This window comes from Puma concolor, chromosome C1 (genome assembly GCF_028749965.1).
Source record: "Puma concolor isolate L17-30 chromosome C1, mPumCon1.1.hap2, whole genome shotgun sequence".
NCBI classification, from domain to species: Eukaryota; Metazoa; Chordata; class Mammalia; order Carnivora; family Felidae; genus Puma; species Puma concolor.
In genome coordinates this window covers 13711614-13729250 of record NC_141674.1, presented here as the reverse complement: position 1 = coordinate 13729250, position 17637 = coordinate 13711614, and the positions used below count along the sequence as shown (strand labels likewise).

At 56.0% G+C, this 17637-nt stretch overlaps 1 protein-coding gene and 1 long non-coding RNA gene across 3 annotated transcripts in view; one reads left to right on the top strand and one right to left on the bottom strand.

The window, feature by feature from the left end:
- The window catches only part of IFFO2 (intermediate filament family orphan 2), a 50639-nt gene extending 34399 nt beyond the window's left edge, over positions 1-16240 (top strand). The window contains exons 3-9 of one of the 2 annotated variants that reach the window (XM_086715839.1): positions 1380-1475; positions 2692-2832; positions 4007-4146; positions 8260-8380; positions 8493-8585; positions 9511-9641; positions 11644-16240. In XM_086715839.1, coding sequence (XP_086571965.1) covers positions 1380-1475; positions 2692-2832; positions 4007-4146; positions 8260-8380; positions 8493-8585; positions 9511-9641; positions 11644-11749 — 828 coding nt within the window. In that variant the 3' untranslated portion in view covers positions 11750-16240. The remainder of the gene's footprint in view (positions 1-1379; positions 1476-2691; positions 2833-4006; positions 4147-8259; positions 8381-8492; positions 8586-9510; positions 9642-11643) is intronic. The other variant, XM_086715840.1, reaches the window with a different exon arrangement.
- On the bottom strand, positions 13559-16523 carry LOC147577810 (uncharacterized). Its single transcript, XR_015254505.1, has 2 exons — positions 16372-16523; positions 13559-13709 (listed from the first exon to the last, which is right to left on the bottom strand). It is a non-coding gene; the product is annotated as an uncharacterized LOC147577810 (long non-coding RNA).
- Between the last annotated feature and the right edge of the window lie 1114 nt (positions 16524-17637).

Below are 17637 nucleotides of genomic sequence, written 5' to 3'. Positions count from 1 at the left end.
TTGTCCCCTGCTTCAGACCTAGGAAGGGACTGGCACAGTGTTGCAGAAAAGCTCCGGGACAGGAGTTGGGAAGCCTGGGTCTAAGTCCCGGCGCTGACCCCTGCTTGCTGGGTGACGTTGGTGCAGTAACTCTTTCCCACCTTCTCCCCACCTGAGCTCAGGATTGGATGGTTTCTCTCTCTCTCTTTTTTTAAATGCTTATTTATTTATTTTGAGAGAGAGAGAGAGGGGGAGAGGGAGAGAGCGCGCGCGCGCGCGCACACACACACACACACACACACACACACGCACGCACAAGTGGGGGAGGGGCAGAGAGAGATGGAGAGAGAGAATCCCAAGCAGGCTCCGTGCTGTCAGCGCCGAGCCTGACGCAGGGCTCGATCTCACGAACCGTGAGATCGTGACCTGAGCCGAAATCAGGAGTCGGACGCTTAACCGACTGAGCCATGCAGGCGCCCCAGGACTGGGTGGTCTCTTGAACTGCCCAGCCCCCAGCTTAAGGGAACTGACTTGGGGCGGGATGCCTCGGAGAGGGCTGGTGGCCGTGTCACCAGGTGAGAACATTCCCTTTCGGTTCTGGCTCTGTGTCTATGGCTCTGCTTCTCACCCACCTGCTGGGTACCCTGGGCAGCAAACTCCACCTTCCTGGCCTTTGAATAGCGACCCCAGGAGAAGGCAAGGAAAAGTTCTTTCCAACATTAAAAAGGAATTGCTTTCTGATATTGAAAGCACTGATCTTATAAGAGATAGAATAAAATAATGTCAATATGTAGAAGGAAAAGGATGAATGGCTGCCCCCCCCTTTCTTATATAACAGAAATTTTTGTATTTACAAACATAACGTGTTCATGGTCACATATTTGGAAAATTCAGACAAGTACAGGGAGAAAATAAAACCTACCTCCAGTTCTACCCCTGCATAGTTGACAAATTGCCATGTGGCCTTCTGGTCTTTTCTGTGCAAACACAGGTACTCTAGATGTATATGTTTGATTAGGTTAACACACATGACGTTGCCATTTTTGAGATGGGAGATGGTCAACCATTGGGAATCTCACATGGACCGACCTCATATTTTAACCTGTTGGGATCTCTTGTTATATTAACCTGCTCTTCTCTTCTTAATATCTGCCGGGGATTTTTTTCCATACGATGACTATTTCTTTGAGAAGTGTTTTAAGCCGAGTGGTGCCCTGAAGTGAACTGGGCTCAGAGGAAAGGCGGGCTGGGGTGAGGTCGTCGGCACCCTTTCCCTGGCATGCAGGTGCCAGGCCTGGTGGGACGTCAGGCGTCCAGGGCTGTAGACCCAGGTGCCCAGCCCTTCCTAGCCCTCAGGATGCCTGGCCCCCTAAGCCCGTCCCCATCTCTGTCCTCCACAGGCGGCACAGGAGGCTGAAGCCATCCAGGAGGAGATGAACGAGAAAATTGAGCGGCTCAAGGCCGAGCTGGTGGTGTTTAAGGGGCTCATGAGTGACGTAAGTGCCACCGGCCGCCACCCCAGGCGTCATGACAACCCCTTCCCCCCCCCATCATGCAAAATGCTTCATTCACTCCGAGGCTCCAGAGCTCGGCTTCTAGTTAGAGTCCTGGCTGGCTGCGTTTGCCCCGTGAGGATGTCGGATGCATCCGAGACCAGCCCCCATCCCTCACTTCTGCTTCCCTTGGTCTGAGTAGAGATGCATTAATCTGCTGCTTAACCCATCCCGCCCTCCCCTGGGCTCCTCTGATGGTCTGTTTGCGTTTGCTCCGACTCGTCCCAGCTTGCCACGTTGAGGGCAGGTGGTGGCCGTGGGCCTCGCTGTCTGGGCACGGGGAGGGCCCAGTGGCAGGTTGCGGGAGGCCCCGGGTCTGGCCCGTGCCAGCCTGAGAGGCTCCCCAGGCCAGCGGCCTGTAGCAGGTTTGCTTTGTAAAGTTGGGGAAGGCCAGTGTGTGCATCCTTTTGGCGACTGGAACCTTTCTGAGCGACCACGGGTGCAGGGAGCTGTTGGCAACAAAGGCCTCCTTCCTGCTGGGGACCCGGGTTTCCCGCCACCTTCAAGCAGCGGGCCGTACGTAGGGAGGGCCGCCAGAAAGGAGAAGGAGCCCCGATCGCGGGTGACTCAGCCTGGTGTGGCTTCTAGTCCTGAGGGGTGTGGAGCTGGGTGTGGCTGGAAGAAGCCTCTGGGGGCTGCAGGTGAAGGCCACCTGGCTTTCCCTCACTGGGGTCCTGGGGGACCCCCCCCCTCGTCTTAGGTGATGCCCCGCTGTCAGCCGTGGGGAGGGGGGTCCTGGGGAGAGAGCGCCACTTGGCAGGCCCCTCTGTGGGGGACAGGTGGGGCACACGGGGTGGGAAAGAAGGGAAGTCTTTCAACAGTGGGGGCTGTCTTTCTTTTTCCTTTGCTCTAACAAATAAACACCGTGTCTCTTGAGGGGATGCCTTCCAGCAGCCCTTAGGGAGGCCGCCAAACAGGGTCTCACATTGTCTACTCAGCGCCAAAGCCTTTAGCTCCTACGACCCCCCCTCCCCCTCCCCTAACCTGAGCAGCGCTGGCCCCACCCCCGACGCCCAGGAGAAGCTCCCCGGCCCCCTCGGACTCTGGACCCCGGGCCTCACGCCCCTCCGCCCCCTCAGGAGCCTGGGAGCGACTCCCCCGCCCCCCTGTGCTTGGTCCAGCCCTCGCTCACGTAACCCCCCTGCTGTCCTCCCTGCAGCCCATGACAGACCTGGACACAAAGATCCAAGAAAAGGCCATGAAGGTGGACATGGACATCTGCCGTCGAATCGATATCACGGCCAAGCTGTGCGATGTCGCACAGCAGCGGAACTCGGAAGACGTGTCCAAGATCTTCCAGGTGAATAGGGCCACCCTGCTCACCAGCTGCCACTCCCCACTCCCAGAGGGCCTGGCCTCCACCCTGCATGGCCCTATTCCCCCCGAGCCCTGCCCACTCCCCTTCCCCCCAGAGGTAGCGTTTACCCACCCCTCTGGCCTCCCCAGGACGAGGTAGAATCAGGCGCTTGTAGGCCCCTCAGGCTGCGTCGTCAAGGAGGAGTGCTTCATCCTGCTGCTGAAGAGGCCACTTGGCCCGGAGGGGGGCGGGGTGACACGAGGGGCTCAGGGAGGGAAAGGAAGTGCCAGGAGGGATCTCAGGTCTCCTCACCCCTCAGGGCTCGGCCCACGGGGCGCCATCGCCCAGGTCGAGGGCCCTGGCCAGGCTGTGGGAGCCCTGGGTTGGCCGACCTGAGCCCTGGCAGTTGAGTCTAAGATTTCCCAAGAGGGGCTTTTGGTCTCTATTTTCCTCTTCCACTGAAGAGCCTCTGTCAGTACCCTGGGGGCTTGTCCAGCTGCCCAGAGGGCATGCGTCATTCTCCAAAGGCTGCTTCTTGAATTTTGGGTTGTGGTTTGGCTTTTTGCTTGAGCCCAGGGCAATACGGTGTGTCGTCGCCTTAAGTGCGTGACTTCGGACGTAGCGGGAGAAATCCGGGCTCGTCCACCTCCGCGCCTTCTTGCTGCCGCCTCTGCTGGGGAGCAGGGGTGACCATGCCAGGCTTTGTTTGGTTTGCTCGTGTCTTGTCTGCTTGGAGTGGAGGAAGCTTGGTGAACCTGGGGCTGCCTGCCCGTTACCTTTGCGTGCGAGCAGGAGGGCTCTGAGCGTGGGGCCTCTGGGCCCCTGTGAGGGGTTTCTCCATCTCTGGCTGGCTCTGACACATCCCGGGTGACTCTGTGCCCCGGGCTGGCCCATCCCTCTCCCCCAGATCGTGGGCCTACTGCTCTGGTGAAGGGCTGAGCCGGGCCGGCCCACCCCCAGGGGAGGGAAGGGTCAGGCCGTCTGTCCTCCGTCCTGCATGTCTCCGCCTCACGCTCCCTGCTAGCTCCGCCTGCTTCTTAGAGGAGTTCAGCTCTGCACCCTTCCTGGCAGTGGCTACCCCAGCCACGCTCCATCCATCCCGTGGGATGCCGGCTCCCTTCCCAGCCCATCCCAGCCGAGCCTCCCACTTACCTCGATCTCTTCCTTTCCGGGTCAGGTGGTCCCCAAAAAGAAAGAGCGTAAGGTGGCCTCTGACGATGACATCTCCGAGCAGGACGGGGAGGTGAACCGGTTCTCAGATGACGAGGTCGGCTCCATGAACATCACGGACGAGATGAAACGCATGTTTAACCAGCTGTGAGTATCTCCACTGCCCCAGCCCTCCCCGGGGGGGGGGGGGGGGGGCTCCTCTCCAGTTTCCCCAGATTGCTGGGACAGGGGTGGCAAACTGGTGACCTGGGCTGAAAGCAGCCTGCAGATGTGTTTTGTGTGGCCGGCACGGTGTTCTGAAAGAATTTAGATTTATTTTCAATCTTTACAGTTTGGGGAGTTTCACATTTTCAGAAGAGGCCAAGTGGTTAGTGGTGGTCCTGTCAGATCAAGCCTTCCGCTCCCACCATTGTCCTTGCAGGGCAGCGGGAGGGGAGGGGAGGGTAGCCAAGCCGATCCACACACCAGGGCCCCCCAGGCTGGCCGGCGGAGGGCTCCCGACGTCCACTGAGCATCCTGTGTCTGTACGGTGCTTCACAAATGTGACTTCGGGGACTCCAGACAGTCGACCAAGGAGGTTGGATTCCCGTTTCCCCTTTTGTACACGAGGAAACTGACACTCACGGGAGGGAAGCCACTTGGCCAAGACCACCCCACGGATAAGGTGGCGGAGCTGAGATTCAGAGTCAGGCATGTCACCTGTGAGATGCCGCGGGCCAGTGGCAGAGTCCAGGGCTGGCTGTGGTCAGTGGTGGGCTGGAGCCAGCTCGTACCAGCTCATGAAAGCGATCGCACACATGTCTGCCCACTCCATGTCCAGTGACGGCACAGGGAAGTCGCTTCAAGTTTGCCCTGGTGGGAAACTGGCGAATACTTTCCATCAGGGCTGCTCTCCCCTCCCCTATGGAAAGCTGGTTTCCTAGAACCCCCACCGGCCGTAGTCGCCTAGGGCAGGGACACACTGTGTATGGCCTTGGCCTGCCCAGTGCCATATTCTCAATCCAAATCCATCTTTAACTGTGACTCATGTAGTGCCCTAAAGTGGGGAGGGGGAGGGGAGAGGAGGGTGCAGCTGTGGGCATTAGGTGACTCACCTATGGGCCTGGAGTCAAAGGGCTGGGCTGGGACAGGGTCTCTGGGGCCGTTTCCTCCTGCCCCACGGGCCTGCTCTTGGCTGCTCTTTCTCTGGAGGCCTTCGCAGTGGGGCACCCAAGCCCTGAGAGCTCTGCTTTTCCCCAGGGCTCTAGGTTTCCAACAGCAGGGCTACGTTTGAGCTCTTGGCTCTCCTGAGCCATCGCAAAAACCCCACAGAACCCCTCCAGAGGGGGCACGTGTCTTTCGCAGTTGCCTGTGACATTGTACTCAGCTCAGAAGCCAGGGCACAGCCATCTCCTGATGGCTTCCTGCAAAGCTCTGGGGCTGGCTTAGCATTACAGAATCTGAGGGTCACTCAGCCCAGCCCTTCACATACAGATGGGGAAACCGAGGATAAGAGAGGGGCCTGCCAGGAGCTGGAACAGAGCGGGGTCCCTGACTCTCGGTCGAGTGCTTTGTCCCCAACTGGCTGTCTTTGCGCTCAGAGAGATGTCTCCCTCTGCCCTCCTTGCAACATCATCCCTGCCCTGGTCCCTTTGTGGCCGAGCCAGGTGACTCTCAGGGAGACAGGAGTCAGAACCGAGCAGGGATGGGTTTGCCTGCCACTTCCTTGTACTTGTCATTCTCTTGACACAGAACTGAGGTGGGCTGCGTTTTGGGGGTTTGCTGTTTGAGGGTGACAGTCTCCTGGACTCTTGATATCATCTTCTGACGTCCCCTCCAAATGTCATACTCTCATCGAAGAGAACTCTTGGTTGGATCCGGTTGTTCTGAATGTTAGGCTGGGCATTGTCCGCCCCCCCAGGCCCAGGCTGGGTTCATTCGCATGGATTCAGGGGCTTTGTCCCCGTTTTCAGAAAGTCACCAGGGGATAGTTAGGCCTCCTAGGAATGGGGTGAGCTGAAAGGGACAGTCCCAAGAGCTGGGTCTGGGGGCTCCACCGGAAGCAGTACTGTGTATACAAAGGAGGTTCCAATGCAAAAACGGGTGCCTGGTGTTGACAGGTCTGAACTAGGTTCAGTATCTAATTAGATTTATCAGTTGTACAGTTGCCTAGATTAAAAAAAAAAAATCCTCTGATCCCTCTCCACCCTTGCAGTCCTGGCCGAGGCCGTGCTGACCCCACCCTCGGCAGGGCCCCGGCCCCTCCCACTGACATGTCCGTGTCCCCTCGCTATGGACTGGGCAGAGACCCAAGCCAGAGGCTGCCCCCCGGCCGGTTCCACTGATGTCTTTGAATAATGCGCCCGTGTCAGGGCTGTTTTGTTTTGATCAAAATCTGTTGCTTGGGCTTCAGACCAAGGAGGAGGGGAGGAATTTGCTACTTTCCCTGCACCGGGGCCAGCTCCTTGGCTCCGCCTTCTCGATCGTCTGACCCTCCTCTCTTGCCCATCTTCCCATCCTTTCTGGCTCCCCGTTACTCAGCCAGGGTTTCCTTTAGATTCCAGACGCTAGAAAGGAAGTGAAGTCAGCAGTCGAGTATGTGTTGCGGTGCGGGTGGACCCCAGGGGCTCGTCTGGAGCTAGTCCAGGCCAGCATTGCCTTCCGACACAGCCCTGGTCCCGGCTCTGGTCCCTGGTCCCTGGTCCCTGGACCCACGGAGCCACCTACAGGATCCAGCAGGAACTGCATTTTGGTGGGGAACCTGGCTCCAGGGGAGGCTCTAGGTAGTTTTTAACCGGAAGTTCTTCTTGGGCCCAGCCTGGTGGCCTCCAGCCTGATCCTTTGGGAATAGGGAGCAGTGTCCCGGAGAATCCAGGGAGGAGTTGAAGGAGAGCCCCGGGACTCACGGTTCTCTTCTGTGGCTGATTCGACGGATCGAATGATTTAACCCCACAGACCTCAGCCTTCCCATCTGATTTTTGAGGTCCCCTCCAGCAGGGGGAGCCAGGGCATCTCCAGAAACCCCTCAGTCCCAGGCCAGCCTGTATGGTCTGTTACTACTTCTAGTCCCGGTGAATAGGGAGGCTCTGAAATTACTTGGGCTTTGAATGCAAACCCGATTTCCAGCATGTGTTGGCCCAGCAGTCTACCTAATCCCTGCAGCCTTCAGTGTCCTCATGTGTAAAATGGGAGTAATAATTATGCTTGCTTCATAGGAACGTCGTGAGGATGGAATGAAATGCAGTTTAATAGAGGCGTAGCGCCCTGTTGCGTGCCCGGCACATATGGGTGCTCGGTGTGTTTTCCTGGGGAGGAAAAGGCTGTGGGAAACATCTGGTTTTTAGCCCCAGTTTCTGTTACAAGCAAGCAGTGTGACTTTGGACAAGTGTGGTTTTCTTTCTGAGCTGCAGTTTCCTCACCTGTAAATTGGGAACAATAGCAACCTTTTCCTAGTTGTGGAGAAGATGATATAAATCGCTAGAAAGGAAGTCAAGTCAGCAGTGGACTATGTGTTGTGATATACTCTTGCAAAGTAGGGTCTCAAGAAATGAGCTGGTACCTGAGTGAAAATAGTCACAAGGGATGCCTGTGTGGCTCAGTTGGTTAAGTGTCTGACTTCGGCTCAGGTCATGATCTCGCTGTTCATGGGTTCGAGCCGTGTGTCGGGCTCTGTGCTGACAGCTCAGAGCCTGGAGCCTGTTTCAGATTCTGTGTCTCCCTCTTTCTCTGCCCTTTGCCTGCTCCCTCTCCCTCTTTCTCTGCCCTTTGCCTGCTCTCTCTCTCTCAAAAATAAACATTAAAGGGGCGCCTGGTGGCTCACTCAGTTAAGCATCTGACTTCGGCTCAGGTCATGATCTCATGGTCCGTGAGTTCGAGCCCCGCGTCGGGCTCTGTGCTGACGGCTGGGAGCCTGGAGCCTGCTTCGGATTCTGTGTCTCCCTCCCTTTCTGCCCCTTCCCCACTTGTGCTCTGTCTCTCTCTGTCTCTCAAAAATAATAAATGTAAAAAAATAAAAATAAAAAAATAAACATTAAAATTAAAAAATATATATGTATATACATTTTAAGTTGTGTAAGTAATATGTAAGTACTTTCTGCATTTTAAAAGAGTTGAACCCCCATGGTAAGGTGTGTGTCCCCTTTGGCCAGTGCCCCTCTCTGTTTGTGGGGGGGGGGCCACCTTGCAGGAGCATACCCATTGGGGCAGCACCCCTGTCTCTCCCAGACCCCGGCCTCTGGAGCTGGCCTCTGCTCAGCCCTGCCCTCTGGTGTCCTCCCACAGGCGTGAGACCTTTGACTTTGACGACGACTGTGACAGCCTGACGTGGGAAGAGAACGAGGACACGCTGCTGCTCTGGGAGGACTTCACCAACTGCAACCCGACCATCGACCTGCAGGGCGAGGTGAGCCCGGGGCCTGGCCTCCCACAGGCCTCCCAGCCATCCCCTGCCCCTGCTATGCCCCGGCAGCCCATGCCATCCGTCTCACTCGGCCCCCTTTGCTCTGTGTCCCCAGCAAGAGGAGAATTTGGGCAACTTGATCCATGAGACAGAATCCTTCTTCAAGACAAGAGACAAGGAGTACCAGGAAACGATCGGCCAGATCGAGGTGAGGATCTCGGGCTCTGGGACCCCCTAGAGACGCCCCCGTGAAGCGAGGTGTCCGTCACAGTGGAGACCCCGTGACGAGTGTGCCTGTGGACCAGGGGTCGGGAGTTGGAGGCCTGCGGTTTCCTGTCTGCCCCTGGGTGGGTCCTACCCCACCTTAAGGCCTCTGTTTTCCAATGTGTAAAATACGTAAAATGGGGGTGGTCATCCCTGCCTGTCCCGGAGAACTTTTTTTGCCCTAAGTTATTCAACTGAGATCGTGATCCCAAATAAGCAGGGATGACGCCTGAGTGACATTGAGTGATGCCAGGCACCGAGTAAGCCCTTACGAGGACAGCCTCCCTGGTACCCACATACCCTCTCTGTGCCAAGAGGTAGTGAGGTGCCTCCACCCCGCGTCGTGGCTACCGTGCACCCCGTTTCGGGGGGAGGAGATCCTCCCCCCGTGCAGTGGCTCCTGTGCACCCCGTTTTACAGAGGAGGAAGTGAGGTGGAAAAAAGCCCGTGTGGCTTGCCCAGGGCATCCAGCCAAGAAGCAGCCTTCAGGCCTCCTGTCTCCTCTCTAGAGCCTGCACACCTGGCCACGTCTTTCGCTGAGGGTGAATGCTGGCGAAAGAGCAGGCCGGCTCCTTCCCTGGGGGACATAGCATTTGGTAGAGGAGAAGGGTCAGAAACGTAACAGGGACCTGAGAACTTTCCTAATCAAGTCCGGGGAAAGGAGCACAGGGATGCTGGGCTGGGCAGAGTCAGTGGAACCAGGAAGGCTGCCCTCCCCCCCATGGTTGCTAAGCAACCGTTCCCCTTTCACTGGAAGCCGTTCTGGAGGCCACGGACCAACACACAGAGAATGGAGGGAGGCCCAGAGGGTGTGGGGGCCGGGGTGGGTGACTTGGCCTCACCTTTATCCCCGCATCGGGTCCCGGCAGCTGGAGCTGGCCACAGCCAAGAGTGACATGAACCGGCACTTGCACGAGTACATGGAGATGTGCAGCATGAAACGTGGCCTGGACGTGCAGATGGAGACCTGCCGCCGGCTCATCAAAGGCTCCGCTGACAGGTACCCAGCCCGGTCCTCCCTGGGGATTCAGTGACTGCGTCCTTGGGGGCGGGGGGGGGGGGGGGGCGGGGGGGGGCGGGCATTTGTGGGGCTGCAGTTTACAGCCTGGCCCATTTCGTCTGCTCAGCCCTTCTGTCCATCCTCCTGTCTGTCCATCCATCCATCCATCCCTCCATCCATCCGTCCATCCCTCCCTCCCTCCCTCCATTCATCCCTCCCTCCATCCATCCTTCCATCCGTCTATCCATCCATCTTTCCATCCGTCCCTCCCTCCCTCCATCCATTCATCTGTCCATCCATTCATCTATCCATCCATCCCTCCCTCCCTCCCTCCCTCCCTCCCTCCATCCATCTCTCCATCCATCCCTCCATCCATCTGTCCATTCCTCCCTCCCTCCATTCATCCCTCCCTCCATCCGTCCTTCCATCCGTCCATCCACCCATCCATCCTTCCATCCGTACATCCATCCATCCCTCCCTCCCTCCCTCCCTCCATCCATCTCTCCATCCATCCCTCCATCTGTCCATACCTCCATCCCTCCCTCCCTCCCTCCATCCATCCATCCATCCGTCCATCCATTCATCCGTCCATCCATCCCTCCATCCATTCATCTGTCCATCCATCCCTCCATCCATCCATCCCTCCCTCCCTCCCTCCTCCCTCCCTCCCTCCCTCCCTCCATTCATCCCTCCCTCCATCCATCCTTCCATCCGTCCATCCATCCATCTTTCCATCCGTCCCTCCCTCCCTCCCTCCCTCCATCCCTCCATCCATCCCTCCCTGCCTCCCCCATCCATCCATCTCTCCCTGCATCCATCCATCCCTCCATCCATCCCTCCTTCCCTTCCTCCATCCATCCATCCATCCGTCCATCCATCCATCCATCCATGTATCCAATGAGTATTAGCCGCTTGCTGTGTGCTGGATGACTTATGTAGTCTGATCTCACGTAACTCCCGTGACAGCCCTGTCCCCACTGATGCCACAGCTACTTGTCACGTCAAAGGCCTGCTCTGTGCCGGGCTGCGGAGACAGTGATGAACAGAACAGCCACAGCCCCTGCCTCTAGGGGCTCATGCCCCACTTTCTGCCGAGTTGCCAGTGGGTGGAGGAGGTAGGGAGGGCACTCCTCCACCACTGCCGATGGGGCTCATACTTGTCCTTTTCCATCTTCCGTCCAAGGGCCCCCTGGGTCTGGCCCCAGGAGACTGATGTGCATCAGGCCCCTTGTATCTGCCAGGGAACACCAAAACAAAGAGCCCCTGCCTTCGAGGAACACGCAGCCTTTTTGGGGAGACATATGCTAATAATAAAATGAGATAATACATGTAAAATGCTTGGCACGAAGCACACATATGTTAATTGTAATTGTTTCTCTTATTATGACTGTATTCCTGCGGGCCATGGTTCAGGCTGTAAGAGGGAGAGACAGCTCAGTGGGAAGCTGCGTGGGGGGCCCTGGGCTTAGCATGCCACACCTTTAGCTCACTCTTTCCCCCCAGAGCCCCCTGTCATTATCTCCGTTGTTCAGATGGAGGAGCGTAGGCCTAGGCTGGTTAAATAGCTTGCCCGAGGCCCCCCAGCTCTTCAGCGATAGGGCCAGAATTCGAACCCAGTACCATTGGCCACTTTCCTGTATGGCCTCCCTCTGAGTTAATTGGGGTTTACTGAGCACCTACCACGTGCCCAGCGCTGCATTAGGTGGTTGGAGAATAGGAACCAAGCTCGATCCATAGTTCCTGCTGCCAGGGAGCTCTCAGCACCCAGCAATTAGAGGCATTGGGGGCGGGGGGTGGTTCCCAAGAGGTCTTGAGGGCCACAGTCAACTCGTGAGCTTAGAAGATTCTAAAGAAAGCAGAGCAAGGCCAGGGGTCTCAGGGCAGGACACCCCTCTGGGGTTAGATTATACACAAGTGCCGGCTCAGTCTTTTCTGCTCCTTGCATCCCTTCAGGGGTCCGCAGATTGCCCTCTGAATGACCCCGTTCTCTTGTGCCTTCCAGGAATTCACCGTCCCCCAGCTCCGTGGCCAGCAGCGACTCAGGAAGTACAGACGAGATCCAGGATGAGTTTGAGCGGGAGGCGGATGTGGAGCCCATGGTCAGCTGATGACTGAGGCCCCCCTGTGCCTGGTGGTCTCGGTGACGGGGCCTCTGCCCCCGCTCCCCGTGGGGCCGGGAAGGCTCCTCAGAGCGGGGCTCCAGTCCTCACCACACCGACTCCCTCTGCCCTCCCGTCTCCGGAGGCCCCGAGGGACCGCTGCTTCCTTCCTTCCAGCCCACCACCAACCAGTGCCCCTTCTCTATCCTCCCACCCAAGGAATGGTGCTGTCGATTTCTATTGTTCTCCACATCACAAATGCAGACTTCTGTCCGGACGATGCAGAGTTAACTGTGCCTTTTCCCCTAAGCTGAGCCACTTTGAGCTCCAAAGAATTATTCCTAGCAGGTGTTTTTATACAAGACTCTAAGGTGAGGGCGGGGCCCCTGGCATGGTATAATATGGATTTCTACCCTCCCACCTGCTCCTCTGATTGGCCGTGAGCTATGCCCTTCCCTCCTCTGCCTGGCCAGTGCAGACCTGAGTTGGCCTTGGGGTGGTCCACCTCCCCCCCCCCCCCCCCAGGAAGGAGCTGTTTGCCTTTGCAACCTTTCTAGGCCTGGGTGGGGGGCCTCTCAAGTGCTTTAACTTGAAAAGATGGAAGGAGGGAGGGGAGACAAAATTTTCTTTTTTTTCTTTTTTGGATCGAGTGGCAAAGTGGAGGGACAAGGCACTGTGGGGGGGGGGGGGGAGTGGAGTCTCACTGTGTTTAAACTACTATGCAAAAAACAAACAAACAAACAAACAAAAAAAGCAGCTTGCCTTATATCATTGTGGAAGGTAGGCTCCCGCCCCGACTCCTGGTTTTCCCCCGGAGCTCGGAGGGAGGCTGAAGCTAGGGCGAGCTCTCTCGCAACCTCCTCGGGTGAGCACTGACTTGGGAGGGGGGGGTTCTGTCACGGTTGGTAGTGAGGCCTGGGTCCTGCAAGGCCCTTGGCCCACCTGACTGCTTGCTCTCTTGGGACCTCTGTGGGGTGGGAGGGGTCTTCTATTGCCCTGGTCATTGGCAAGTCAACACATTTTGTTTTCTTGATGTTTTTCTCTCCCTTCCCAGCCAATGATAAGGGGCTCTGGGTCTGTAATTTCTCTGTGAGAAAGTCTGAAGGGGGCTAGGTCTGGTATCTGCCCCCTCCATAGTGGAGCTGGGTTCCTACCTCCTGCCGCCGTCTTGGTTCTCCACTGCCCCCAGTTGTGCACTTCTTGGCCACTGGCTGACACTGGAAAGGGAAGGGGAGGGAGGCATCGAGGGCTGCTGGCAGATCAGAGGTGGTGGCAGGAGCGGAGCTCATCCCTGGATGAGAGCCATCCTTGTTCTGCTCATGGACACCCGCAAGCCTGTTTCTATCCTTCACTTGATTGACCGACTGGCAGGGAGTGAATCTGAGCCAGTGTCTCCCCAAGACTTGAGTGGGCCTGTGTCAAAAAAGGCACCACGTTGAGGCCACGCTGCCAAATCTCAGCTTGGAACCAGGCGAGCAGGTTTCGCTTTTTAAGAAAAATTTCTTTTTGGACCCACTCCTGTGGGTGGGATCGCCGATTTTTTTTTTTTTTTTTTTAATTGGCCCAGGAGCTCCCCCTGGAGGTCAAAGAAGCAAAATGTGCCCAAGGACCAGAACTTCTCGCCTACTGCTCCTGTGTGGAGGCAGAGGAGGGGCTCTGGCTTTAAAACGGATTGCAGCCCCCTGTCTTTCTTCCTCAGGGTACCAGCGACCTGTTAGGGCCTTCTCTCTCTTCCGTTTCCCCCACCTGTTTTGCAGTCTTAAAACCATTGTACATAATATTCATATAATATATATATGTATATGGAGAGAGAGAGTGTATGTTAGTGACTGTATGTAATTTTTATTTATCAGAACTTGGTGGCCTTCATCGTGAGTTCTTTCCATTGTTGTTGTTGTCGCTGAGGGAGCCTGCTAGTGGTTCCCCGTGGCATCTGGCTGAGAGGCTTCCATCCCCGGCCGAACGGTCCCTGGGTAGGTACATGGAGGGATTGATGGCTTCAGAGGAGAGACAGCCCCTTTCCCTCCTCCTCACTGACCCTTGTTCTAAAGGTTACAGGGTTCAAACATACCTGATTATTATGGTCCTTAGTGTTATTGTTGTTTTAGTTTTAGTTTCATTTTAACCAAAGGTTATCAGAGCCAGTTGGCCTTGGACCTCAGCTGCTGAAAAGATTTTCCGTTTCCGGGAGGACCCCTCGGGCCTCCTCTGTCCGGGGCTGGGGGGAGGCCTGGAAGGATGTGGTTTGGGAGGCAGAGTGGAAGCCAGCCCCGGGTTGTTCCTCAAGGTGGTGGGAGGGTGACAGACCTAGCTTTAGTGTTAAGACGTAAGGCAACAGTGTAAGTATTTGGGGGTAACTAAGGTGACCGGGGCAATCGGTGTCCGGTGGTGTTATTTATGCTTCCCATTTTGTGTACATAGGACGTTCGTCTCTGGGACTAGCGTGCTCTAAGTTTGTCCAGGGAGTATGGAAATGGCAGGAGCCAGAGATAGATGCTGGCCAGAAAGTTCCTTCTTGCTGATTTTCCATAGCTGCTCTCCTCTGGGGAGCAAGGATTTGGGGCAGGACGATGGGGGTGGGGGACAGCAAGGGGGTGGCCGACCCGCCTCCTTGGCAGGGGGCCTGGGTCTTGGTCTGGCTACCTTTCTCCCCACCAAGTTCTGTTTTTTTTTGTTTTGTTTTTTTGAGTTCGTTGCCAGTGGGCCCTGCTTGTCCCCTCGCCACGAGCCCACAGCTTGCCAAGAAAGACCCCAACGCTCGCTGGGGCAGCACTAGGTCCGGTCGGGACGAACTGGTCCGTCCTTTGTAAAGCTGTAAATAGTCAAATTTCTATTTCTAAGCCCAGTGTCATATTGACATTGGTATTTTAGGGTTGTTCTCAGATGGGCTCTCCTGTGCTGCCCTCTCTCACTCTCCTATTTTTGGGGGTTTTATAAAAAGAGAGGATCGGGGAGGAGCAGGGAGAGTAGCTTTCCTTTGGGCTCCCTGGTTGTGGAATCCACACGCGCGCATGCACTCACACGCGCGCGCGCGCGCACACACACACACACACACACACACACACACACACACACACACTCCTCTGAGACTCCAAACAGGGGATAAACAAAAAAGATCATTGGCAAGTAAACACATTTTGTTTTCTTGTAGCAATATATCTTGAGGTCTCTGAAGGCCCAGTCTGTCACAGACTTGGCTCTGACCTACAGAGAAGCAAACCACTTTGGCTTGGAATGGGGGAGAGGGTGCGGGGTAGGGGGTGATAGAAGGTGTCACTTAAGCTAAATGTAACCTATTTATAAAGCAAGAGATTCTCATCTATTTTTATGAAAGGAAAGGGTTTTTAAATCCAGGGTAGGCAGTTATGGCAGCCCAGCGTTCTTCTGTGAACACGATGCATGTTGCTGTGTTGCTGCTGCTGAATATAACCAGTGCCCCTCGCCCCATCTCCCCGGCCTCACCGCACCCATGAGCGGCTTCAGCAGAGCCTACATCCCGCTTCACCCCGTTTCCCTGTTCCTGAACCCCTCCCCCAGCTCCTCGGTCCTTGGAAGTCTTTGGGGGGGGCACTTGTGGGCGTGGGTGGGCAGTGGGGAATTCAGAATTGAGGTGGGTGGGGGGAGGCGAAAGGGGGCACCAGGTAGGGGCCCAGCTCTGCCTCGGAGGGTGGGCTCTGAGTAGTTACTCACACTCCGATCTGCCCAGACCCATTTCCAAGTCAGCTGTGTTTGGGAGAGGCTGAGAACCAGCAGGCTGTGGGCGGCCATGGGACTGTTGGTTCAGGGAGCATTCGGCTTCCTTGGGGCCTGGGCCCTAGTGGGTCCCAGGTCGTCAGGCAGCTGGAGCAGGGATGGAAATGCCAGGGGATGCCTCCCTCCCAGCCCCAGCTGTGCGGACTCCGGGCCGAGGCCTGGGCTGTGGTCCTTGATGTGCTCCTCCGGGGCGTGGGAGAGGACTAGGGTGCTGCGTGCTGGGTCCTGCTCAGACCTGGGTTCACCACCCGGAGACACCGAGCTCTGGTTCTAGAAGGGCACGCTCCTAGAGTGTGGAGTCGGGGCAGCCGGGTGGGTAGGGGGGGAGGGCAGATTCTCTCTGAAAGGGAATTTTCCACGCGTGGAGGATTTCTAGGCTCAAGGTGGGCTTGTGTGTTGGTCTTGGGCAAATCCCCCACCGTTCCTGCCGCCAGGCCCTCAAAGAAATGAGGCGAAGGCACCATCCCCACCCCTAGCAAGACCCCTTCGGTGGACATTTTAGCATCTACCTGATTTTTAGCCCCATCCAGGGAGACTTTGTATCCCATAGCCCCATCCCACCCCACTGTTGCTGTCTGTCTGCCAGTTGGGTCTCATGTCAAGGGGAAGGGGGCGGGGGGAGGTTTATACTCATTGAAAGACTACTGATCCTACCAGAAACCAACCTGTTTACTGTACTGTTGTAAATATCATGCCCTTTATATCCTGTATATTGGCTTCTTTTAAATAAAGTGAAATGTCTTAGAATTGATGGCGTTTTTTTGGGGGGGGGGGTGGATAAAGTAGTGATGGGGGAGGGGCAAGAGGACTGAGGGCCACGTAAACACCAAACCAAGTAACTGGCCAATTTGTGATAAAATAGGGAAATTTCACATCACCTGCTATAGTTTCATCTCCCAGTAAACTCTTTGGAAGTCGATAAAGCAGGAAGGGGAAGAGCGAGCCACAGGTATCACAGGCTGAGTAACCGGCAGAGACTGGCTTGCAGTTGAGGTCCTTCCTGTTAATCATAAAGCCCGCCGTTTCTTGAACCAACCTTTTACTGAGCCCATGAGAGGCCACCTTCTGGGACTCTGAATTTGACACTGTCCAGTGTTCTAGTGTCTTCTTGCTAATGGCCAAATCTGGGGAGACATTGCCTCGTGTGAGCTGCCCCCCCCCGCCCTCTCCCCCCCCCCCCCCCACTAGAGTTTTCTGCATGGATTAAGAGAGACAGGAATGCCTGGGTGGCTCAGTCAGTTAAGCGTCTGACTCCAGCCCTGCTCAGGTCATGACCTTGTGGTTTGTGACCTCAATTCCGGCCTTGAGCTCTGTGCTGACAGCACAGAACCTGCTTAGGATTCTCTCTCTGCCCTCTGCCACTTGTGGTCTTTCTCTCAAAATAAATCAATAAACTTAAACTTTTTTTAATAGAGCCACCAATTCCAATCTATTTCTACCATCTTTAAGACTTGCGCTTAATGTAGCTTCCTTTTCTCGCTTCCTGCTCTTTAAATTCCCCCGAAGTGTCTTAAAGGGTGTGACCTGGAGAAAGAGGAGTAGCATGAAATAATGGGGACATTCTAGGGTGGGTATTATTGCCCCTCTAACATAGACCTGGAAACTGAGACCCAGGGAAGTGATGTATTTTGCTAACGTCCTAAGTTGGAACCACAATCATGCCTCGGGACTGACTCCTAAGCAGGTTCTCGGTTCACGCTGGAGGAAATATAAACAGGTAAACTGGAAGAGTGTTTAGGAATAGAACGAATCCCTAGGACCCCGCCACCGGAAAGGTTTCAGAATCCTAATAGTAAATAAAGCGTTCAAGCAAACAACTTCAAGAGGAAACCAAAAGTTTGACTGGGGTGGGGTGAGCTGGCGGGGGTGGAATGGAGGTCAGGGACAACTGGTTCCAAGGTCAGAAGCTTTGAGGGAAAAGCTAAGCATGGACTGGCTGGGTTTTCTCTCTTATTGATCGTAATCTGCCAGCAAGAAGGCGGATTTATCTCAGCGTCAGGCTCACGCAAGCTTTAGGGCCGGCACGACGCTGGGAGGTGGAGGCGGCTGGGCACCCACCAGGAGGAGGCTGGAGGCAGGGTTTGCAGGCTCATCCCAGGGGCTGCAGTCTCCGCGTGGAGGCAAGGGGCTGGCCGCGGTGTGGA